Source organism: Lithobates pipiens, unplaced genomic scaffold (genome assembly GCF_037356315.1).
Source record: "Lithobates pipiens isolate NorthernLeopardFrog02 unplaced genomic scaffold, aLitPip1_a1.2 Scaffold_16, whole genome shotgun sequence".
Classification (NCBI taxonomy): domain Eukaryota; kingdom Metazoa; phylum Chordata; class Amphibia; order Anura; family Ranidae; genus Lithobates; species Lithobates pipiens.
This window is the reverse complement of record NW_027507748.1, coordinates 133,679,873-133,705,929: the sequence shown is the minus strand read 5'-3', so window position 1 is coordinate 133,705,929 and position 26,057 is coordinate 133,679,873. Positions and strand designations below refer to the sequence as shown.

General features: G+C 41.1%; 1 protein-coding gene across 11 annotated transcripts in view; it reads left to right on the top strand.

The window, feature by feature from the left end:
* Positions 1-26,057, top strand: part of RAP1GAP2 (RAP1 GTPase activating protein 2) — a 1,165,364-nt gene that overhangs the window by 1,110,061 nt on the left and 29,246 nt on the right. For all 11 annotated transcript variants that reach the window (XM_077480481.1, XM_077480477.1, XM_077480484.1 and 8 more), the window contains 4 exons: positions 6,756-6,893; positions 11,467-11,579; positions 18,864-18,977; positions 22,355-22,472. In XM_077480481.1, the coding sequence (XP_077336607.1) occupies positions 6,756-6,893; positions 11,467-11,579; positions 18,864-18,977; positions 22,355-22,472 (483 nt within the window). The remainder of the gene's footprint in view (positions 1-6,755; positions 6,894-11,466; positions 11,580-18,863; positions 18,978-22,354; positions 22,473-26,057) is intronic.

Below are 26,057 nucleotides of genomic sequence, written 5' to 3'. Positions count from 1 at the left end.
ATGCCAATTGGAAGCTCCCTCAAAACTTGTGACATCTGTGGCATTGTGCTGTGTGATAAAACAGCACATTTTAGAGTTGCCTTTTATTGTGGCCAGCCTAAGGCACACCTGTGCAATAATGCAACACAAAATCACACCGCTCTAGAACAGAAAAGCTAAATGATGAGATGGACAGTGGCACGCCTAATCCAGGTGCTCTGGCTCTGGATGTCCCTCTCACCTCCAGAAACAAACCATAAATGTACATAGAAGAGCCGGCGCCACTTTAAATTCAGTCTTTGATTTTATTGTTGTCTTATGACCATGATAAAAAAGGACACACAGATGCGTTTTGGCATGCAGGCCTTGTTCACAGCACATTCAAAAGTGACACAGATAGCATCATAGCATATATATATATATATATATGCACAAGGAAGTTCATCCCTACTAATCAGATTTTATCTTTAATCAATGTACATGGTAACATCCCTGTGTGTGTATAATCCCTACACAGTGCAATATACATACATTTCTAAAAAACAGACAAAAAAGGCATATATAAAGCAGTTATCTAAAAACAGTGAAACAACTGTATCTGTAGTAAACACATGCAATAACAATTAAATAGTAAAAATCAAAAGCTAAAAAAAAAATAGTTTACTTCCACCCTGGACCAGAAGTGAGACCATGACAACACTCCAGTCCTCCAAGGCCATAAAGGCTATCAGAGACAATTTGGTCTTTCTCCGCCTCTGTGTCCAACCCCGCATCGGATCACCGGTGAAAACTGTAATCCAGAGAAACACAGACGAGCAGCGTGTGTCTGTGTGTGTGTGTGTGTGTGTGTGGGGGGGGGGGGGTTGTGGGTTTCGGCTTATGATAACAATCCATCGGCTAGTGGGCACTTTCATTAGAAAACCAGTCACCGGCTGAAAAAAAAAAAAATGACCAGGGTTATGGCTGATAGTTTCAGCCATAACCCTGGTAATCCACTTGCAAACAGCAATGTTTAAAGTATATACGTATTGTGGCCAGCAAGCGGGTTGCCATCAGAACCAAACCAGAACTTAGTTATACCCACATATCAAAAGCCTTGCATTATCAATCATAGAATTTTTTTGTGTCATCAATAGTGTTGATTTACTTAAGGCAACTGGACTGTGCACCTTGCAAGTGCAGTTTCACTCTGCAAAGACATCTGGTCCAGAGCTTAGTAAATTAAAGGATCTCTGCTGACTTCCATCATTCAATCATGTGCAAGCAAAAATGCAGTTTTTTTTAAAATTTTCCCAGCATTTGATTGGATATTCTTTGCAAAGTGAAGCCTTGCCTCATTTACTTAGCTCTGAAGGAAATGCCCTTGCAGAATGCCACTTCCCTTGCAAAGAGCACAGTCTATTTGCCTTTAACCACTTCCCGACCGGCGCATGCCGATGTACGTCGGCAGAATGGCACAGGCAGGCATTTTGGCATACAGGTACGTCCATTTCTATATGCCGCCCTCCCAACGCGTCCACGCCACCGGCGGCGCACTCGCATTGTGGTCGGGTGAGTCCGGTCACGGGTCCTGCGGACTCGATCGCCGCGGGGATACCCGCGATCGTTTCACGGGGAGGCTGAACGGGGAGATGCCGTTGTAAACAGCATCTCCCCGTTCTGCCTAGCAACAAGTGACATTGATTTCAGCTCTATGTGATTGGAGCAGAGATCATTGTTCACTAACACAAAGCCCAGCCCCCCACAGTTAGTAACACGTCCCTAGGAACACCTAACCCCTACACTGCCACTCCCTGGTTAACCCCTTCACTTCCAGTGTAATTTACGCAGGAATAAGTTCATTTGTATAGCACTGATTACTGTATAAATGACAATGGTCCCAAAACTGTATCAAAAATTTCCGATGTGTCCGCTATAATGTCACAGTCACAATAAAAATTGCTGATCGCCGCCATTACTAGTAGATAAAAATTATTAATAAAAATGCCATAAAACTATCCCCTATTTTGGAAATGCTATAACTTTTGCACAAACCAATCAATAATCACTTATTGCGATTTTTTTTACCAAAAATATATAGAAGAATACGTATCAGCCTAAACTGAGGGGTAAAACTTTTTTTTATATATTTTTGGGGGATATTTATTATAACAAAAAGTAAAAAATAATGCAATAGCGCCAACAATAAAAACTGCAGGGGTGAGCAAATACCTCCAAAAGAAAGCTCTATTTGTGGGAAAAAAAGGATGTCAATTTTGTTTGGGAGCCACGTCGTACGACCGCGCAATTGTCAGTGAAAGCGACGCAGTGCCGAATCGCAAAAAGTGGTCTGGTCTTAAGCCAGTAAAATGGTTCGGTCTCAAATTGGTTAACAAATGAACCCCAATGTGTTATGGTACATGTATGAGAAATGTAAAAAAAAATACTACATATATATATATATGTGTGTGTTTTAAATGTCTGAAAGTAAATTTTCTTCTAAATAGAGCAATGGATTAAAATAAGAAATGTTTTCCATTAAACATGAACACATATATAGAGTGCTTTCTCTAATTGACATCTCATGACCAGATGGCATGTTCAAATACTGGGATTCCTGCCAGTCCTGACATTTACTGTGCATACTAACATCTGCAGAATGGTTAATTAAAGCATACAGCTCTGATTTTTAGCAGTATTTAAAATTCAAATCTCAGCCTTTGAGTTTGATCAGCATTTGCCCACCACCCACCCCCAGCCTCCACCCAGTAGCTGAGCCACTTTGGCTGGCATGGCTATCTGGCAAGGCATTTGACTTGTAATAATACACTAGGCGCCCTTTAATTGCTTGGGAATGCTGTCTTCATTACAAGGCCACTTTCAATTATATTTTGATTTTAGACAAATAAGGTGTTAAAAAGCAATATGTTATTCTCTAAATCACAGGAAAGTAATTTGGATGGATCTGTTTTACAGCAGTACAGATTAGTTAAATGGGATGTGCAGGCAAAAATATAAGCATTCTCTGAAGATTGCTTAGGGTTAAAATGTATTGCCGGAAATGCGTTTTTAATTCATGAGTGCCTTTTTTTGCAATGCATACTCACTAGGATCACTGTCAAGACCAAGAAAATGTGTACAGTACTTAAGGGTGTCTGAATCATGTGATGGCACTGGCACTTAGTGATTGGCCCCACACTATCACATGGAGTGTGGGAGAGTCCTAAGCTAAGCTCAGACTGACTTGGAGCTTACACAAGGCTACTTCTTTTTAGCTCCATCTGTTGTTTTGTCCTACAAGTCCAAAGTACTGATTCACTTGAGAATACATGAGCCAGTACGTGATATAATAAGGTTCCATGAAGACTTACACAGATGATAACATTGACCTGCTATGGGTTCAAATTATATGTAGCCTGTTCCTTCCATGTGTTTGTGTGTGGCCACTTCTCTTCTTCATCATGCCTAGCTTACACATAAAAAACGATTCTGGTTGTCAGGTTTGGAAAGTCAGGTAGCTCAAATGTAGCACCCTCTACTTAGGTGGGTGCTAGAATATGATTTTTTGTGTGATAGATAAGGTAAATTTAGGCAGGCCTGGCTAGCAGCAGGTCCGTTTGCTTTGATTTGGGCTGGGAGTGGCTCAGACCAGCAGCTGGTGACTCACGGGCAGCATTACTAAGACCTTCCTCTTCTTTCTAGAGCCTTCTAGGAGGTACTAGAAAGAGAGAAGGAGAGGAGAGATGGAGCTGCCTGGGGTACTCTAAGGAACCCTGACGAATCCCCAACTTGGATTGGCAGGGGGCAGGCCTCCTTAAGTACCTGGGGTCAGCCCAGCTGGAGAGGAGTTTGGTGGAGTTGCTCAGAGCTTGAAGATGGAGTGCTAGGCTGTCGGGCCTTTGAGGGAGCTCCCCATTCTTGGGGTGATCTTGGGCTTGAGGGTCATGTGTGGACAGAGCCCTTCAAGAAAGCATGATGGGAGGCACAGGAGGAGCAAAGAGGAGTCACGAGGCAGAGCCAGTGGAGTGGACTGTGTTGTCGGGGGCAGTGAAGACAGGCAACTGCAGCCAGGAGTGCTTGCAGGGCCTGAAGACGGGTTACTGGGCTTACTAACCAAAGATAGGACAGCTAGCACCAGAACTTTCTATTTTCTTGTTACACCCCAAGGGACCACGGTCAGTGCCTGCAAAAAGCAGTTGCTAAGGCCTGGCTGAGTCAGAGTCAGACCTAACCATTGTGTGCTAGCTGATCCTGAGAGCTTCGAGTTGTGCAGGAGGAATAGTTTGCAAGCAAGGAAAGTGCTGGAGGAGACTGAAGTAGTAATATGTACAGGGAATGCACATAGTTTGTCCCATGTGATTGTTCTAAAATTCACCAATTGATTGCTCTAAAATTCACTGGGCATCACATATTTTCCTTTACCCATCCAAGTTCTATTCCCTCAATAAAACACAAAAAAAAAGCTCATGGACTGTTCATTGTCTTGGAGTATCTGGGAAATGAATGTCGGGCTGGGCAGTGTGACAGATGGGCCACAACACTGAGCATCCCCTACGGGGGTTCAACTACACAAATATTAGACCTCCTCCAATAGACAGTCCTGGGGTCTAGCAGCCAATTGCTAAGCCTGTGCACAGTCACATGACAGACACACTGTCCTTTCTTCTGATACCAGTCAACACTGATGATATTCGTAACAGCTGCGACCAGAGTTCCTCTTTAAAGTAAATGGGATCCCAATGTATCCAAATTTATAGAAGACTATATATATATATATATATATATATATATATATATATATATATATATAATCTTAAATATGAGGGGCCTTCAAAAAGTTTCCACACTTTCATTTATATATTAGAGTTAAAAAAAAAGTGCAAAACCTTTTTGAAGAACCCTCACACCAAATATACTGTACATGTACATACTTTTGGGGTTGATTTACTGAAGGGAAACAGACTGTGCACTTTGTAAGCACAGTTGCTCCAGAGCTTAGTAAATGAGGTGAAGTTTTTTTCTTTTCTTCTTCCATGTGATTGGTTACTTCTTTGCAAAGTGAAACTTTGCCTCTTTTACTAAGCTCTGGCGCAACTGCACTTACAAAGTGCACTTTAGTAAATCAACTCCATAGTTAATTATAATTGTTTTTACTTTCAAATGGCCCATAATGTTACACCTGTACCTATGTGCAGTATTTTAGCAAATTTAATGATAAACTTTGAGAAATTTCAGAAATGTATAATTATACATTTAATAAATATAATACATTAATATATATAATAATACATCCACCAATAATATTGGTTCATTGCATAAACTAAACAAAATAAATCTGTAAATGTCATGTGGAATTCCATGCTCTGAAAGACTCTAGTAATGAACAATTATGTTCACCTCATCTGCAGCATAGACCCATAATGTCAGTAAATGCTGAATCAAGCATCTGGGTATGATCCATCCTTTCCATAAATACCAGTACATTTTCCGTAATGCCATGCATTTATATTTGTGAAATGACAGCTATGTAAAATTGCATTTTAGTAGTCATTTATTCCAGCCTGCGTATTGGCATAATAAGCAGAATTAATGAAAAATGCTCTTTCTGTTCATGCATATATTAACTTTAATAATTAATTGTGAAAACAAAGCTTAAAGTAATTGAGGCCAGCAGACTGTTTATGTAAAAACACTCTTGACCAATAGGTTATAAATATTTTAAATTATACAAATAGTAATGGATGGTACTGGAGAACAGACCCAATGATTAGAACACATTATCAATTACCTCTCTGCACACTCCTTTGCGGGTAAAACCAACATTTTTGATTTCACATATTTCAGTACATTTGGTTGGCCGGTAACAATAGAAAAATATATCAACGAAGAACTAAGCACCCTTTTTTCATAATGTAGTAATGTTTTGGCAACCAATACTGTGTTCATTAGTCTGTCTACATAACTGCTGACCAATATTTACAAGTGGTAAAACTGATCTGAAATCCTTGCATAATCAGACAGTGTAATGGTTAAAGATCATAGGATAATAAGCAATAGCTTGCATCAGAAGTGTGCATTACTACTTGCAGAGACTTCCCAACATGTTGTACATAAGTAGGTGATGCAGTACCACATTTATACCAATGACATATTCCATGGTAAGCCAAGTCATTCAGATGTGGGATTGAGCAGGATCCTCTTTTAATGGGAGGTTTTCCACTTTTAAATGGACCATTAAATTTACCTTTGCTAACCTGTGGTTGGATGTCATGGGGCTCACCCATCGGTGATATTTAAAATTTATTGTGAGTCCAGAGGGCTGAATTACTTGGCTCTCTCTTTGCCATGTTGGAGTTATGGATGTTCATGCAAACCATTATGGGTTTCCACTCTTCCTTATGTCTTTTTTTATATTACAATATTACATAGCAATTAAAATTCCACCTAGAGCGATGTAACAGAGGTCCCCTAGTAATAGCCACAGGAAGCACAAACACATCGAACTACTGGTGTCCTTGACATAGGACATAGGAAAGGGTTAGTTGTTCTATTTATATACCAAAATCTGAAATATCTTGTCAGTAAGCTAGGTTTTAGGAATTAAAATGTATTGAAAATAATCAATGTATTCTATTTATTTATTACGGGTACTTGTAAAGCGCTGTCAATTTACACAGCACTTTACATATATATTGTATATTCACATTAGTCCCAGTTTTTAAACAAGTTGCATTAGTAGTCACCTTAAACCCCCCCAAAAATATATTGGTTTTATTTTCTTTGTTTTCTTTTCCAAGAGGGCTATCCGAGTCCGCAGCCATTCCATGGAAACCATGGTGGGAAGCCAGAAAAAGCATCAGTCAGGGGGATTATCTGGAAGTTTGAGTGGAGGCATTGTGCATACGGGTGCTGAAATGACAAAAACCACCTTCTCTGTAAGAATTGCATTACAATTGATTTTTATGATGCTGGTTTTGTTTTCAATTCTGTTTGTTAAATCTTGTGAGTGGCAGGTCACTCTGCACTGATGTGAATCATCTAGGATCACCCAAGAAAGGCAATAGACATACCTGAGAAGTGTAGGCTGACCACTGGCTTTCCATAGGGCAAAGCATCATTGAACCAATCGAAAACATGAAATTGTATGAAACCACGCTGGATCCCACTGGGACAGGTAAGACCTAGGAGCTAGATCTCTGGAACTGCACCACATAGGATTACAATGGAACAGATAACACTGGCAGATAGATTTGTGGAACAAGACCAACACAGGATCACACTGGAAGCTGGATCTGTGGAACCAGGTTCACTCTAGAGCACTGCAGATCAGATAAGATATTTTTGCTGGATCAGAACTTTAAAATGGTTTGAGGATGGTCCTACAAGAGAGAAAATGAAACGGGATCCTCCAGGGTGCGGAGTACTAGGACCAGTCAGTATTCACCCCCCTGTATGGATTTGGACTCCCCTAAATGCTGATCCACGGGTTCACCCTGTTCAAAGCATCATGGATCAGAGAGAACACGGAGCAGGAAGACACCAGGAAATAGCAATGTAGCAGGTGAGTGGTCTGTGGTTTGCATCAGAGCAGAGTGTGTCATCGGGATAATCTGGGAAAATTGTGTGGGCTGCTCAGGCTCGATAGGGAGGAGATATGTGGACAGTGGATCTGCAGCTGCTGCTAGAGTGCTGACAGGGGATGGAGCCAATCCTGACTACTCAAAGGTTCAAGAAAGGAAGGGTAACCCCTGGAAGTCGCACATCTATGGTGTCATACTCCAGTGAATGGAGTGGCAACCTCAGCCTGGACTCCAACCAGGCCAAGCCCCCAACACATTTCACTCTGCTCCCCGAAACCTGGAAGCTCTGGGGGGCAGAGTGAAACACGTTTGAGGCATGGCCTGGTCAGAGTCCAGGCTGAGGTTGCCACTCCATTCATTGCAGTAGGACACCAGAGATGTGTGACTTACAGGGGTTATCTTTTCTTGTGTCACCAAGATACAGACCAAAGGTCAGAACAAAGCGCTGATGTAGATAACTAGAAAACAAGCACGTAGTCAGGATAGGCAGCAGACACAGATAACCAGAATATAACCCAAGGGTCAGGCAAGGCAACGGACCAGATTCCAGGTTACAAGCCAGAGGTTAGGGCAGGCAGTAGCCATGAATACCAGGATATAGGCCAGAGGTAAGGGTAGGCAGAAGACACATACACCAAGTTACAAGCAAGAGGTCAGGGTGCTGAACAGGCTTGGCAAACAATAGTTGCATGGCAGCAGAAAGCTGCCCTGCTCATATTGGCTGTGTCCCATGGGGGGGGGGCACTGTGGTTTACATATGTACAACAGTTAGAGTATAACCCAGAACTGTAAGTGGGCACATCCCATGAAGGCAGAGGTGGCACTGGAATGTGGTAGGTAAGTAGTTCTGACAGTGGGTCTAGAAGAATAAATACAGTTAATTTGTATTATATGGCTGAAACGGCATAATGTGTATTGGGTTATGAGTTATGACAGAGGCCTCATAGGCAGAAACGCATCATCTGATTTATCTGTGTTTGTACACTGTGATTTTTGAATATAAAATAAGATTTTTAAAGAGCAACAACTGGTGTATGGATTATCTCTCTGCATGGCACTGTTTCCTGATGATCATGCCGACAAGTGCTAAAGTCTAGCCATTTTTTTTTTTACATTTTAGGTGGAGTAGGGAAAGATTATAAACTCCCTTGGCTTTCTATAATTATGTGGAGCTCTATTTACCTTCACCTACTGTCAAAGTAGCAATAGTTTCACCAGACCAGACATCTGGTGAAACTTGTAAACTGAGGAAACAGAAATGAGGGAAAACCTGCAAAAGAGCAGCAATAAAAAGCCGGCAGTGGTTCTAGGCTTCCTATAGAATTTTTTATTTCCACCTCTGATGCTTTTTTGGTTTTTACCTTACTTCCTATCTGGTGAAATTATTGTCACTGGGATGGTGAGTGGGAGGAAATCTTCCTAATGATGTTCATATCATTAAAACCTTACACGGGTTCTCATCTTTCCCCAATTTGTTCAAAACTGAAAAAAAAAGTTTTGACTAGACATACACATTGATACATTGTTTAATGTAATAATAATATGCAGCAGAATTAATGCTCATAGGTTAGTACACTTGTACACACTAGTACAGGTTTTACATCCCATGACACTCTGTGTAACTGTACTTGGGGCAGGTGCTTACTCCAAAAGTAATACAGAAAGATGGGGTAGGGTTGCCATCTTTTCTTCAAGCCAGACCCTTTAGCGATGCACTACAATTTATTTTTTGTAGTATACATTATAGCATTGTAAAGGATACGGGACACCTTTGGGAGCTTCCTGGAGAGTAGTATTGCCCCTCCTATCCAGGTGGGACAGGGAGGTCGCACAGGCCCTCTGGAGCATGGGGAGCCACTGTCTGGTCTGAATAATGTGTGCAGGTTTCAGGGAGACTAAAACCTGGACACATGATTCAAAAACTCGGAGTGTGCATGTGAATCCCAAAAAATGGGGTTGTGCCAAATAAACCTATTCTGAAACAGAGTGCCAAGGAATATAAATAACACGGCACTGGATAACTAGGTCCACTGGCGGCTGGTGCTCAACATTTTTGAGGGGGCGCAAACAAACTGAAAAAAAAAAACATCAAACGCAGCCACTGTGCCCATCAAGCACAGCCACTGTGCCCATCATGCACAGCCACTGTGCCCATCAAGCGCAGCCACTGTGCCATCAAATGCAGCTACTGTGCCCCATCAAATGCTCCCAGTGTGCCCATCAATTGCCGCTACTGTGCCCTATCAAATGCTGCCAGTGTGCCCATCAATTGCCGCTACTGGGCCCCATCAAATGCTGCCAGTGTGCCCATCAATAGCCACTACTGTGCCCCATCAAATGCTGCCAGTGTGCATCGCCTCGGCACTTACCTGTCTCGCAGCGGGGCACCTGATTGGCTGAGAGGCGTTTCAGTGTTAGCAAAGCAAATTCACAGCTGAGTGAACAGCGAACGCAAAGCATTGCGCCCTCTGTTCACCTTTTTGGGTGTCTATTAGAGCCTACGGGTGCTTCCAAAAAACACCACCGCCACTGTAATTCAGGTGCCCAGCGCCCTAAAAGGGGCCAGACACCTGAATAGGGGGTGTCAGCGGCGACCATAGATAGATTCATGTAATGCATGAATCTATCTATGGTGATAGAGGGGTGCCAGGAGAGAGGGGGCAGTGCTCCCGCGCCTTTTATATATGCACTGCCTAGGTCAGACACTTCAAATCATGCTTTCTAAGGCACAACATTATATTTGGCATTAGTCTTACTAATTCAGTGTTTAAAAAATAAAAACAAAAATACTTTTACTTTTAAAACAAGGAAAGGCATAGACAATACATGATTTGGAAAAGCATGGTTTTGGAGACCAGCTAATAATTAAATAGGTTATATTTAGGTACCTAAACAACACTGAAATTAGAAGCTATAGACACGTTTTTTCTTTATTCTGGAGTCATTAGGCTCTAGAAAACAACAGAATGATAAAACACCTAACTGTGTACCTCCCAGAGACATCTATTTGAGGTTTGAAATGACAGCCAAATTAGAATCATTCTTTTGCCCAGAACAAAAACAAAGCAACCCATGAGTATAATAAGAGGCGCTCACAGTCGCTCCTAATGCTCCTGCATTGTGTCTTATCTTTCATTCAGCAATGAAAGAGACATTTTGCATATTAGAACTGCTCAATCATCAATCATTAGCATGTTTGCTTAAGACCCCTTTCACACTGAGGGCGTTTTGCATGCGCTATAGAAATAGAAATCCGCCCTTAAACTGCTGCTCCTTTGTTTCCAGTGTGAAAGCCCCGAGGGCTTTCACACCGGAGCGTTGTGCTGGCAGGACGTCAGGAAAAGTCCTGCCAGTGGCTTCTTTGGAGCTGTGAAGGAGCGGTGTGTTTACTGCTGTTTTACCGCCGACACTATAGGCTCGGCGGTATGAAAGGGGTCTAAAGGAGAACTCTAGTCAAAGTTGAACAAAAAAGATAGCCCCTTAAAAGGAAAAATTAAAATGGGGACTTTTTGTGCAATACCTATCTTTAATTCAGAAATGTCCCCCACAATTCATCTTTTCAGTCACTAAATTTCCTCAGTCTTCTATGGTAAATCATAGCCAATATTCAACCTTCTTCCTTTGTTCCTGTGAGAACTTCAGCACATGAGCTGTCATTTTAATGCAGGTTAGCGAATGACAACAAATATCTGTTTTTCTAATGAATGTGATAATATGCCATTTTTATTTTACCATTTACAAAAGATAAATTGGTATGTGTGATGAACAAACACTTTCAAATGTTACTGAGTTTTATTTTAAGGATGGAAAAAGTTGGCCAACACTTTCCTTTGGTTGTCATGTACAGCACATTTGTAATAAAGAATGTTCTAACATGTGTATTGCCCTCAGCTAATATGCCTTGTTATGTTGTAAATGTGTTTTACAGCCCCCAGCTGTTGGAACTAAGACACAGTCCAAAAGCCCAATAAAACGGAGATCAGGTCTTTTCCCTCGATTACACACAGGGCCTGAAACCCAATTGGAGGGCCGGACTCGTTGGTAAGAAAATGTTATTACTTTGAATTTACTACATGCTCATTCTGTCATTAAAGCAGAACTTCACCCAAAAGGGTATGTTCTGCTTGTTTGCTTCCTCACCCCCCTCCATTGCCAGATTTGGCACTTTTTGGGTGGGGGGGGGAGCGGGTACCTGCTTTTGACAGGTACCTTCTCCCACCCCCGGTCAGATTTTCACGGCGATCTGTGCGGAAAACTGGCCTCCCTCCTACCCCCTAAAGCCTTCTGGGACACATCATAGGCCCCAGAGGACTATGGGACTATTCACAAAGTGCAGCACGGCTCATGCATGCCCAGCAGGAAACTGGCTGTGAAGCCGCAGGACTTCGCAACCAGTTTCCCTGACCTAAGATGCCAGCGCCTGCACCCGATGTCAATTGGAGAATCGGCTCAAGTGAGGACATTGCTGGATCCCTGGACAGGTAAGGCTAGGTTTCCACTAGTGTGACTTTTCATGCGATTTGGGACTGAAAGTCGTACCCCATAATTTCCAATGAGTACCGTTCATATCTGTACGACTTCAAGATGCAGCGACTTCAAAGTAGACCCTGCACTACTTTGGTTCCACTTTGATGTGACTTGAGGTCCATAGACCTCAAGAATACACAGGCATTGCTTCAAGTCGTGGCAAAAAATTGCGTGACTTTGGGTGGAAACATAGCCTAAGTGTCCTAATATTAAAAGTCAGCAGCTACAGTATTTGGGGAGTGAACTGGAGCTCCTCCTTAGGTTCACCAATCGGTAGCTAAAGATGGAGGATTACATTGGATTGACCTGTTTTGTCTGTAGAAAAATTGGCTAAGAAGAGGTAAGCATATAGGCATAAAAGAAAAATGTGTGGGCTGGCATTGTTGATCCCTCCTGTGAAAATGCAGGCTTTCTGGCTATGTTGGTTGGTCAATGGCTTTAGTACTTTATGAATCACTGACCCTGAATAAGCATACAACTCAAGAGTTCTATCTTCACTCTGACTACACTTAATGGCCAGCCCCTCAGAAAGTACTGAAACCAGAGGCAGCCAGGAAACTAACATTTTTCAGAAGGAGGTTAGTAATAGAAGCCTACATATGTTTTAAAGGAAAACTGTGCTGAAAGTAACCTAACCAGTAGGTATTACAGCATACACTTGGCCATCACTTAGTAGTTATTAGCTCACACACCTAATTTGCTCCCACTAGTTAATACAGCATGCACCTGATTTTCTAGCAGTAGTCATTACATCAAACACCTAGCCATTTCCAGTAGTTATTAGACCACAAATCTGGCCTCATGCACACTGGGCATTTGCCCAGCTCCTCTTAATGCCTTTGTTCCTGGCAGAAAAAAGCCAAATTACAAAAAGGCACGTCTTTTGCAAATGCATTCAGGGGCATCAAGCATTTGGGCATTCATTCCCTTGGCCAAAATATAAATTTATTCTGGCCATTGGAATGAATGAACGCTCAAGTGTTAAGCGTTCTTAGTGTTTAGGCGCATTTAGAGGCTTTTACATGCATTTAGGTATATCTAGCATTATTTCTGATCAAACACTCCTCTCCTGAACCCTCAAGTAATGTTTTTTTTTTCTTCAACCTCTAAGACCAAGAGTCTCAAACTGGCCTCGTGGGACTTGTAGTTCTGCAAAAGCTGGAGAGCCACTAGTTTGAGACCTCTGCTCTAGACACATGGACATACACATGGACATACAGGCTAACTTAGAGAGGTATTTAGAGACAGAAAAAAAAAAAAAATTTGCTTGTAAATGCAGAGTTTTTGACTTCCAGTGTTCATGAGTCCATACAGCATGTACCTGACAATCAAATATTAGTAATTACAGCTCACACTTGGCTATCTCTTAGTAGGTATTATAGCACACAACTTTCCATCTAGTAGTGATTATTAGAGCACACACCAGACTATCGAGTAGTAGATATTACAACACATATTTGGCTATCTCATAGTAGGTATCACAGCATACACCTTACTGTCTCCTAGTAGTTATATTAGTATATGCCTGGCTATCCTCTAATAGGTATGACAGCAAACACCTATCTTGTAGTAGCTAATACAGCACACACCGGACTATCTCGTAGTAGTTCGTTATTATGGAATACACTTGGGTAGCCCCTAGTAGGTATTACAGCACATACCTGACTATCTAGTAGTAGTTATCATGGCACACACCTGACTATCTCATTGTAGTTATTATGGAATACACTTGGCTAGCCCCTAGTAGGTATTACAGCACACACCTGACTAGTAGTAGTTATCATAGCACACATTGGGCTATCTCCTAGTAGTTATTGTAGCAAGCACTCGTCATGTGGCTGCATAGGAAACAACTTGCTGGAGTTCTCCTTTTAAACTAGATCTTTATTCTCATTTTACATGGCAAAGTTAAAAACCCGAATTCATTCTGTATGATTGTGCAGAAATGTGTTTCTTGGTGTAGGCTCAATACTGCGCTTTTCTTTGACATTTCCAAATGTTAGCTTCTATCTTTTAAAAAGGGAACTTTTGCAAAGTGTCGGAGGTTCTTGTTCTCCTGTCTTTACTTGTCATCGCTGCATGGCTAGTAAGAACATCTTCCCTTACTGAGTCAAGGTACCTGCCTGCCAGTTTGCTCATAAACTGTAATAATCCTTTAGCCCCTGTTCATTGCATTGTATTGTGGTAATGTATGGTAATATAAATGAGGTCTTAAAATTAATTTTATCTCTATAGGCATCTAAGCATCAGATGATATACTGTATAAATATTAATCTACAGCAGTTTTTTCATGTGCAAAAAAAATGTGTGTCTATGATAAAAGGAATCTCCAATTCAGCATTAAGGTATACAAAGCATCAATACTCTAGTGCTGGGGCAGTGAAACTGAATCTATTCAGCTTCAGTATGCTTTGCATCACTTACATGCAAGTCTACAATTAACGTAAAGGCCTTGAATAGTAGTTTCTCTAAGTGTTTTGCCTCCTCATAGGTTCCCTTAGGAAGTAAAATATATGTTTCTATGCTTTGACCTATTTGGGTTCTCTGTTAACCACTTGCTTACTGGGCACTTAAACCCTCCTCCTGCCCAGACCAATTTTCAGCTTTCATCGCTGGCGCACTTTGAATGACAATTGCGCGGTCATACAACACTGTACCCAAATTATTTTTTTTTACCATAAATAGGTAAATAGGTGGTAATTTGCTGGTATTTAATCACAGCGGTTTTAATTTTTTTCTAAACAAACAAAAAAGGATGGAAATTTTGAAAAAAAAAAAAATATCATGTTTAATAGTTTTTAAAAATTTTGCAAACAAGTCATTTTTCTGCTTCATTGATATGCGCTGATGAGGCGGCACTGGTAGGCACTGATAGGCTGCACTGGTGGGTACTGATAGGCTACACTGATGGGCACTAATAGGCACAGTTAGGTGGCACTGATAGGCGCAGATAAGGTGGCACTGATGGGGACAGATAAGTCGGTACTGATGGGCACAGATAAGGCGTCACTGATGGCCACTGATAAGATGGCACTGATGGGCCCTGATGGCTGGCACAGATGGGTGGCATGGAAGGGTGGCACTGTTGGGCACTGATAAGTTTCACTGATAGGTACCACTGATAGATGGCACTAATGGGCACTGATGGAAGGCACTGATAGGCACTGATGGGCACTGGTAGGTGACACTGATGGGCACTGATGTGCAGCACTGTTCTTCAGGCACTGATTGTGGGCACTGATAGGTGGCACTGTGGGCACTGACAGATGGCACTGTGGATAATGACAGGTGGCACTGTGGGCACTGATGGGTGGTGCTGGTGGGCACTGGTAGGCGGCACTGTTGCCCACTGCTTGGTGACACTTGTAGGGGGCTCAGGGAGGCACTGAGCAGCTGGCAGCAGCTCGCAGTGATCGGGGATGATGTCCCTCTCACTGCCACCAGTGATCAGCTTTTTTGTCTCCTCGTGCTGTCAGCGTGAGGAGAAAAAATAGCCGATTACTGGCTGTGTTGAAATCACATGATCAGCTGTCATTGGCTGACAGCTGATCACGTGGTAAGGGGTCGGGATCAACCCCTTACTTTGATCTGTGATCCAGCTAGTCTATGAGAATCGCTTAACACAGAGCGCACCCCATGAGCCCTTCAGGGGGCACGCAGGCCGCTCATGCATGGGACGATGTCAATAGACGTCGTCCTGGCATGGCAGGTCCGCTCTGTAGCTGTCATTTGGCTATAGCGCGTATCTCAAGTGGTTAAGGAATGACTTTGAGGACTAGATCAAATATTCATATTTCAATTACTTAAGAACCTAGAAAAACTTCAAAACAGAATCCTTCTAAGCTTAGTCTCTAGGCCTCATGCACACATGTGTGTTTAAATAGTCCTATGTAGGCTGGATCTTTCTGCTAAGAAAAACAGTTGCTAGATTAGGTGTATAATTGCATATGGCGTCTAGAAGGGTATGCATGCAAACGTTAATAATCATTTATTCTCGCCACTAGAATCCATTTACCTGCATTTATGCAGGTTTATGAAATTCTATGCACCTTTATGTGTAAAAAGCACAAATACACTTTTTCAAACAGGATAATGCTTTTGCTGAGTATTTAACAGTCATACACTCGTGGATTCTTTTATTTTTATTTTGCTCAAGTGTGCCACTTCCTATTATGTCATAACTGACTACAGAAACTTAACCCACTACAGAAGAAAAGGTAGAAAGATACAATGCCCACGTTGTTATGGCAGGTAGTAATCAGAGATGGAAATACAAAAATGCATCTGTAATGGAGAATAAATTACTAATTAAGGGAAAGAGGAAGAAGCCGAATTGTAATCACTTCACAGGTGCTCTTAGTTTGCTCTCATAGGAAAGCAGTTGATCATTCAGCACTGTTATTTATTTAAGTGTATTTTCTACATTTTTTTTTTTTAAGTTTCGAATTGGGAGGGAGAGGTAGCACTTTTGTCAAATTTCAAATACTATAGGGACATTTATTAAGCAAAATAGCAACAAAATAGATGCAAATAAGGCTGCTTGTCAGTTATCAGCAAAGTGTATTCAACAGTTTTAAGTGTATTTGCAACCATTGTACTTGCAATCCTAGGCAGCATATCAAAACAGATTTGCACAAGCAAAATTAGGAAATGGTCAGAGTCAGATTTTATTCTGTAACAAGGCTACGTTAGAGCTGCAAGGCAAAGAATTTATGAACCATAATACATAATTAGAATACATCCGTCTCTTGGTGTCTACATAGCATCTTATTGTACAAAGTTGGAGCCCCTCCAAATCCATAGTTGGAGCCCCCCCAATCCAATCCATGCCACATAAGTTATAGCTCTATAAATATTTGCCAAGATAATTCACTCACTATTTAATACATGTTTCCTTTGCATGCATTGCCTCCTGTGTAGCTAATTATTAACTGTATGCATGCTGCCATGTAGACACAAATGTGTATTTAAGTGACCAGAGATGCCGCCAGACACGAATACTCACCCATCTTTCCTGGCGCCTATCCATATCTGCATATGTTCCCTACCTGTTTTACATCTATGTACAAGAATGAGGAGGCAGCTATCTAGCCAATCTTATTTAAAGCTTTAAAAGAGAAGTATGGGAATCCCATTTTTTTGAGAATCATACTTACCTCAGTGGATGGAGCATAAGACCGATGCTGCAGCTGTCCCCACTGCACTGAGAACCGAGCCATTGAACATCGCTGATGGCTTGGTTTTCACAGATCCCCGAGAGGAGAGCTGCTCAATGTCAGTCAGCAACTCTTCTCTCTGCTTCTCCATGCTCATTGGAGTGTTGAGCTGTGGAGGGGTGGGGAGAGGCCATATCAGTGTCTCAGCGACTCGCTGAGACTGCCATCAATCAAGGCAGCTGGCGGATCCAGACAAATGAAGTTGGGATGACACTCTGCCTCGACTGATGGCAGTGACGTCAATGGAGAGCATACTTCAGACCACTCTCTGCTGAAAATAGGTCACAGGAGTGTAAAACGAGTTGCACTCCTGTGTCCCAGAGGAGAAGCTCAGCCTAGAAAGATCAGGCTGGACTTCTCCTTTAATTGTTCCTATGGGTAAGGGCGCACCTTTTGTATGCTGCCATTGTATGGTACTAGGAAATGAAAACTCTGGAAGGTGAGTATTCAGTTTTCCTGTGTAATGCTACTGTTTGGCATTGGCTTGGGACAGAATTTATAGTCCCCCCCCCCCCATATGTGTATTCACTGGGAAAAAAGCTAACATCATGCCTTTGTGTCTTGAAAAATACTCCATGTGCTAACTTAAGAGTGGCCTGAATACAATAATCAGGCTAAGATCTAACCAAATAGGACTAAACTAGAAGGCAAGAAGGAACTCTTTTAATCATTATTACTTATTATCCCATTAGATCATTTAATTATTTTACAACTTTTTTTACAACTACTCATAAATGGCCCTTAAGGTTACGTGTTAGCCATATGTCAGCCACAATTCTACACTGATCAAATCACAAAGCCCCTCTCAGAGTATCAGGAAGGAATTTTTTCCCCTGTTTGAGCAAATTTAATCATGCTTTTCTGTATTTTTTTCCCCTTCCTCTGGATCAACTGTGGGTATTGGAATGTGTATATGGGATTCTATGATTTTTTTATTCTTATTTCCCCCTTTTATTGGTTTAACTGGATTAACTGGCTTAACACATTACATGTTTTTACACAAAGACTCACCTTGGACTGCCTTGTTTGTTTGCTTTTGATTATTTTTCACTTCAATGTACTATTAGAACACTTCAGATGTTTTATATAAGATGTGTTAAGCACTACAATCTTTCCTTATTTTTAGTATTTCAGACTGTATAGCAGTGATTCTCAACCAGGGAAGGGGGTAATTCTTCCCAATGACCACAAGTGTAAGGACCATTCTTCCCACTGACCATCACACTATTGTATCATGAGTTGTAGATTTCTAATTTTTAGCAGGGGTTCCCCCGAGACTGGAGAACTATTTCAAGGGTTCCTCTGTGTTGAAAAGGTTGAGAAAGGCTGCTGTATAGAGTATCTACACTAATTGCAAGTGGCTACTTACACCAATAAGCACTGACAACATTCTTACATTTATTAACAAAGATGATCACAGTTGATTTGAATGTGGACAGATGTCTTACCTTCATTCTTGGTAAAACTTCTGTTCATCCTAATAATGGTATATGGTCACCTTTATAGATGTGTCATCCTTATCAGTTGGCTTACATGTTAACCTTAAATGTTTTGTGTTTTTCTTTTTTTTTTTTGCTTAAAGTGATAGCATGTCCACCACGCCTAAAATCCCAGACTGTGCACATTCATCGCAGGATGTTAAATCTGAAACCTCATCAAATCCCAGTTCTCCAGAGATTTGTCCCAACAAGGAGAGGTAAAGGATGTGTTTTAAACATTACATTGAAGCAACAGAAAATTCAAATAGTAAAGTGCCTGCAATTTCTTTCTTGCTTTTATGTTATTCTGACAGCAAGGACTCTTTTTAGCTTCTTGTCCCTGTATTTTACTGTCATATATTTTACAGTATATATATATATATATATATATATATATATATATATATATATATATATATATATATATATAAACTGTAAAATATATGAATATATGAATATATATAAATATATAAATATAAGTGTAATATTTTAATAGCTATGAAAAGTCATTGTTAATACTATACAGAATCTAGTATGCAGAAAAGTTAAAGTGTAATTTTTCAAGACAATTTTTCTTCCTTGTAGTGTTTCTTACCTTTTCCATGAATGCTCAGCTCGTAGAATTCTTTGTTTATCAAGTACTAATTCACAATTCATGTTTGGGTAGCAGCTCCCGTTGGCTGTAGTGGTGGCACTATAATGAAATGATGGTGATTCTATCATGTCCATTGCCTCCACAGCTTGTGAAATCAGTGGTTCTATGCCTCCCTCCTACCTATATAGGGTTAGTTATTGCCCTGTGTCATGCCTAATAAGTAGTTTCTAGAGCAAATCTCCTTGTGCTATTTGACTACATCACAGATTACTAACTTATACCTCTACACCCATTTCTAATCCTCTTGAAATATGGATCAGACCAATATGAGATCAATTGACCTGATTTTACGTTACTCGAGTCATTTATTTTTATAAGTGAAGGTTTTTAAAATGAGACTAAACTCTTGTTTAAAATAATGTATTCGAGTATTTATTTGTATCTGTAGCAAGGTCCAAGGCTTCCTCTAGTCTAATGAGAACCTTTAGAGCCAAGAACTGCAGACATCCTTCTGTAATCTGTATACGGTGCATTACAAGGCATAGTGGGTGTAGTATAAAGTATATTAATTGGGTGGGAGAAACTTCTTGAATGCAAAGAGATTTTATTTCTCTTATCAGAACTTTGGGAGAAAGGGTTAGGGCCAGGACACCGTTAGGTAGTTGCAATGTTAATTGGCAGACTCCGAGACTTCTACAGGTAGACAGCCATGCAGGGAAAGGCATCCAGCAAGACACGACATCTGCATGTGTAGGAATGCTGTCTCCTATGGCAACAGTCTTGAACAGTTCCTAACACAAAGTGTAACAGTTCCTTCACTTCCACTACAATCACTTCTTGTAGTTATTCAGCCCTCTGACCCCCCCAGTCTCTCTCTCACTAGACTAGATATTTCACTGCCACTGAATCCCTTGAGCTCTTCCAATCTTCACTGTAGTATCTTCCTGAAGCATCACCCCCACTCCTGGCTTGACACACAAGGCTGCTCTGCAAGCGCCACCTCTGCTGACTGGGTCCCTGGCTTGATAACTGCTGAAGTTTGCCGATTGTTCACTGTCCACAGGTGGTGAGAATACTGCTTTGGTAGTTGCTCCAGCTACTCACTGTGGTCCCTGGTAACAAGGTGGATGGTCCCTTAGTGGAGACAGCTTTCCCCCCTACCTCCGACCGGGAGAGGTTCTCCAGCTGGCAGAACCATCACTTTTGGTTGGACTGCAAGCCACAAGCCCAACCATGTGCTGCTCTCTTACTTCTGGATAGGCCCTCAGACAGCCTAGCAGCCAGATGTACCCGGAATAGGCCCAAACTCCGGCCTATCTGCCCGGATAGTACAACACACGTCCACCCAGACAGCCGTCCGGGTGGCACAGAACGTGAACCACCTGACTCCAACCCAAATATATAAGTTCTCCCAGCAGGCCAAGGGATCTAAGAAAACCCCTGGCCATTTGCTGAGGTACCCCATATACTCCTAATCTGTCCTTGCTTTGCCCTTGTCTTATCTAATGCCACCAGGTACACAGCCACCCAGTGGCAGAAGAGAGAAGTGCAGCAATTACAGACCTAGGGTGAACTCAATTGATTCTCAACAATTAGCCAAGGTAGCTATACCTGGCAGGCAAATTTTAGGAGCAACCCTGCCTAAACACCAGGGTGCGACATATCTAAAAATTACCTGTAATGATCTCTTCCCGATCTCCAAATTCCTTCTTTTTTTATTTTTTTTTGAGCTGCTGTGATCTGACTTCCTCTTTGAGGGTGGCTAGATTCATTCCCCATGGTCCCACTGTTAATATAAATGTAGCCACCCTCTCTTACTCACTCCAAAGATGAGATTAGGAACTATTGACTATGAGATTGGCAGTGTGCACAGAGCAGCGCACTTGACTGCAACTAAATTGCCCTGGTCGTTCCAAACAACCTTTTAATCTGACTGCAGTGAAAAGATGGCAAGGCTCAAATTTCCTCTGTCAGGGCTTATTTATACCTTGAAGGCAATGTCAGGCAGTATTGTAATTTCCTCTGTCACAGTGAATCCCCACTCACTGGAGATCCTAAAGGGGCACAGCTTAACAAGAGACAATCATCACTGTCCCTAAGGAATGTGACCTCTCCCAGCCAGGACTTGTGCCGACCAAAGGTGCCAGTAGTCCGTATGGGAAAAAAAGCCCTAAGAAAACGTATCCTTTTACCTTTTTTCATCTCATAGCATAGAGGGGTTGGGGTTCTGTAATACAGTAGTGGAAAACACTCCTTGGGGTTTCAGTTCAGCAGAGGAAGGGTCATCTGTTTACTACAAACAATTAGGAGCTCACTGGATTTCTGGAAGGATCAACAGGTATTTTTCTGTACTTGAAATGTTCATGTATTTCAGATATGGATGTGTTTTTTTTTTTGCTCAGGTATGTACTTAAAAGCGGTAGTAAACTCCACTTTTTTATTAATACCTACAGATTATTATTATTATTATACATGATTTTTATAGCGCCAACAGTTTACGCATCGCTTTACAATGTATAGTTGGGACAACACAATTACAGTACAGTTCAATACAAAAGGTACAGGAGGGCCCTACTCGTAAAGCTTACATTCTAAAGGGAGGGGGTGGTAGTACAAAAGGTAATAGCTGCAGAGAATGATTTGATGGGGGTGATGAGCCTATAATAAGGTTTACCTGTAGGTACACTAAATATCTCCTAAACTTGCATTGTTGAGGAGATATGTACTTTAGCAGCAGCCAGTGACGCCACCGGTGCATGTGCATTGCACTCTAAATGGATGGCATGCCAGAGCTATGACTCTCGTGCGCATGCAGAGCCTGCAAACCCGAAAGGAAGAATGGTTGAAAATTTGCTGTTTACTACCACTTTAAATACAGAGCTAGAAAATTTTTAACTGTTAATTTAACCGTGATTTTCTACTTCTAAAATCTTCCCTGTTAAACCAACTTTCTCAAGATATAATCATATTGAATGTTTCTTTAAAATATTTTTTTTTTAGACCCTACATAAAACTGAAAGAGAATGGCCGATCCAATATTTCTCGCTCCTCGTCCAGTACAAGCAGTTTCAGCAGTACAGCTGGAGAGAGTGAGGCCATGGAGGAGTATGAGAGTGTGGTGCGTATTACACATCCCAAGTAGTAAAGCTAAAGGCTAACCTATTTGTGAGTTCAGCATATAGACATTGAAATGATATAGCAAGAACATTTTTTACCCAAAACTTTTTTGGGCTGTTCATTGGCCTATGTATGAGTACCTGCAGGTAAAAAATAGCACACGTCAACCTTCATTAGCCAATTAGAAACCATCTTTAAAAAAAATAGAACAAATTTGTTGAATAAAAACAGTTTTTTGATTCAATCCATTCTTGCAATTGTATGTATTAATCGGAAGTTACCTATGGAGCTAATATATTTTTGAGATTCATAATTTCCCTGGTAATGAGGGATCCTTTGTTTTCTTTTAATTTAACCTCAAAATAAATATATATATATATATATATATATATATATATATATATATATATATATATATATATACACACACAGTGCCTTGAAAACGTATTCATACCCCTTAAAATGTTGCAAATTTTTCCATGTTACAACCAAAAACGTAAATGTATTTTATTGGGATTTTATGTGATAGACCAACACAAAGTGGCACATAATTGTGAAGTGCAAGGAAAATGGTAAATGGTTTTCAACATTTTTTACAAATAAATATCTGAAAGGCTCCGGGCTGAGGAGCAGGAGGGGCTTAGCTCGCTAGGCTGGAGTGGCGGTGACCGGAGCAGTGTGTGGAGGGCTGTGGCTGCTGAAGGGAAGAGGAGGGCCGACAGCCGGGCTAATGACATTCTGTGCACAGTGGATCCTTATGATCCTTCCCTCCCCTACATCAAAGATCAACAGCCATAGCCTGTAAAAGGAGCTAATGCTCCGAGCATGTAACCTGCCATTGCCCGATCTATATATCTCTCCAAGATGCTTTGATGCTTCCTTTGACGTCACTTCCCTGCACTTCACGCTGGTTTCCGACTGACTTTCTGGTGGCCACAGGACATGCAGCAGACCCTCTGCCATCCCAGCTATGCGTGGGTGATACTATTGGACACTAGGAGAGACCTGAATATAATCATCTACATGCTTCCTGTGATGTCACCTACCTGCGCTTCACGCTGGTTCCGGCCAACTTTGTGGCGGCCACAGGACATGCAGCAGACTCTCTGCCATCACAGCTATGTGTGGGTGATACTATTGGACACTAGGAGAGACCTGAATTTGACCATCTACAGATGAGCCAGTTTTTAGTTATATCTTGTGAGTGTAGCCGTGTATTTTGCCATTAAACTGTGATTTTAATACTACACTCAGTTAGTGTTTACTGTGTTTTCCCCTATATTCATGTGTTAGAATGGCTCAGTCAAAGTCCAGACCTAAATCCAATTGAGAATCTGTGGCAAGACTTAAAAATTGATGTTCACAGATCCTCTCAATCCAATCTGACAGAGCTTGAGCTATTTATTTTGCAAAGACGAATGGGCAAACGTTTCACTCCAGATGTGCAAAGCTGGTAGAGACATATCCAAAAAAAACTTGCAGCTGTGATTTCAGCGAAACGTGGTTCTACAAAGTATTGACTCATAGGGGGCTGAATACAAATGCACGCCACACTTTTCAGATATTTATTTATAAAAAAAATTTAAAACCATTTATCATTTTCCTTCTACTTATGCGTCACATTGTGTTGGTCTATCACATAAAAATCCCAATAAAATACATTTCCGTTTTTAGTTGTACCATGACAAAATATGGAAAATTTCAAGGTGTATGAATAATTCTTCAAGGCACTGTATATATATATATATATATATATATATATATACAGTATCTCACAAAAGTGAGTACACCCCTCACATTTTTGTAAATATTTTATTATATGTTTTCATGTGACAACACTGAAGAAATAATACTTTGTTACAACGTAAAGTAGTGGGTGTACAGCTTGTATAGTGTACATTTGCTGCTCCCTCAAAATAACTCCACACACAGCCATTAATGTCTGAATTGCTGGCAATAAAAGTTCGCTACCTAAGTGAAAATGTCCAAATTGGGCCCAAAGTGTCAATATTTTGTGTGGCCACCATTATTTTCCAGCACTGCATTAACCCTTTTGGGCATGGAGTTCACCAGAGCTTCACAGGTTGCCACTGGAGTCCTCTTCCACTCCCCCATGACGCCATCACGGAGCTGGTGGATGTTCGGGACCTTGCACTTCTGCACTTTCTGTTTGAGGATGCCCCACAGATGCTCAATAGGGTTTAGGTCTGGAGACATGCTTGGCCAGTCCATCACCCTTACCCTCAGCTTCTTTAGCAAGGCAATGGTCATCTTGGAGGTTTGTTTGGGGTTGTTATCATATTGGAATAATGTCCTGCAGCACAGTCTCCGAAGGGAGGGGATCATGCTCTGCTTCAGCATGTCACAGTATATGTTGGCATTCATGGTTCCCTCAATGAACTGTAGCTTCCCAGTGCCAGCAGCACCCATGAAGCCCCAGACCATGACAATCTAACCACCATGTTTGACTGTAGGCAAGACACACTTGTCTTTGTAATCCTCACCTGGTTGCCGCCACACACATCTGAACCAAATACGTGTATCTTGAATTTCCAGAGACCAGTATGAGAGAGTGAGAGCAATAACACCAAATTTAACACACCTGCTCCCCATTCACACCTAAGACCTTGTAACACTAACGAGTCGCATGACACCAGGGAGGGAAAATGGCTAATTGGGCCCAATTTGGACATTTTCACTTAGGGGTGTACTCACTTTTGTTGCCAGCGGTTTAGACATTAATGGCTTTGTGTTGAGTTATTTGGAGGGGACAGCAAATTGACACTGTTATACAAGCTGTACATTCACTACTTTACATTGTAGAAAAGTGTAATTTCTTCAGTGTTGTCACATGAAAGGATATATTAAAATATTTCTATATATATATTGCTATGAATTTATTAGAGATGGGCTAAAACTCTTTCAGATGTTCCCAAAGTTAAAGGAATTACCCAATTGTTACCAAAACAGCTGTGCCATTGAAAGGCATACCTTCACAGTTTGTTCAGGGGAAAACTAAGGGATTTGCACTCACTTGCTATTTCAGTGACAATGGCCACCAAGACAAAGCATGAATCTTCCCAGTGGGGTCACAAGCAGCAATAAAAATTTGGCAGAAGGTCGAACCCCTCCCCACTCTATCCAAAATAAATAAATTAATTAAAAAAATGTTGCCTTTAGTTACACCTCAACATAATTTAAGACATCAAGTATGCACAGTTATATGTTTCTAAAGTAACAATATTGTACAACTAAATATGATCTTGTGTGTGGTTATGTAGCATAGTGTTTTGTGTTTTCTATTTTGTATCCACAATGTGTTGGAAACTCCCTTGGCACTGGAGAAGTTGGGACTTTCATTATTCAAATGTTGATTATTTTTAGAAGCTAATTGTTTCTCAGAAAATTCAGTTGGATGAAGGATGAGTTTAATGCAAGTAGTGTTAAATTCTATCAATACATTGTATTATAGAACACAGAGCAAATGAGTGATGTGACAGAGTGCTACATCTATGTACTGAGGATAAAAAAATTTCATACACTTCAATGTACATTTTTAATCTAAGAGGCCGAGATAGAAGCCATT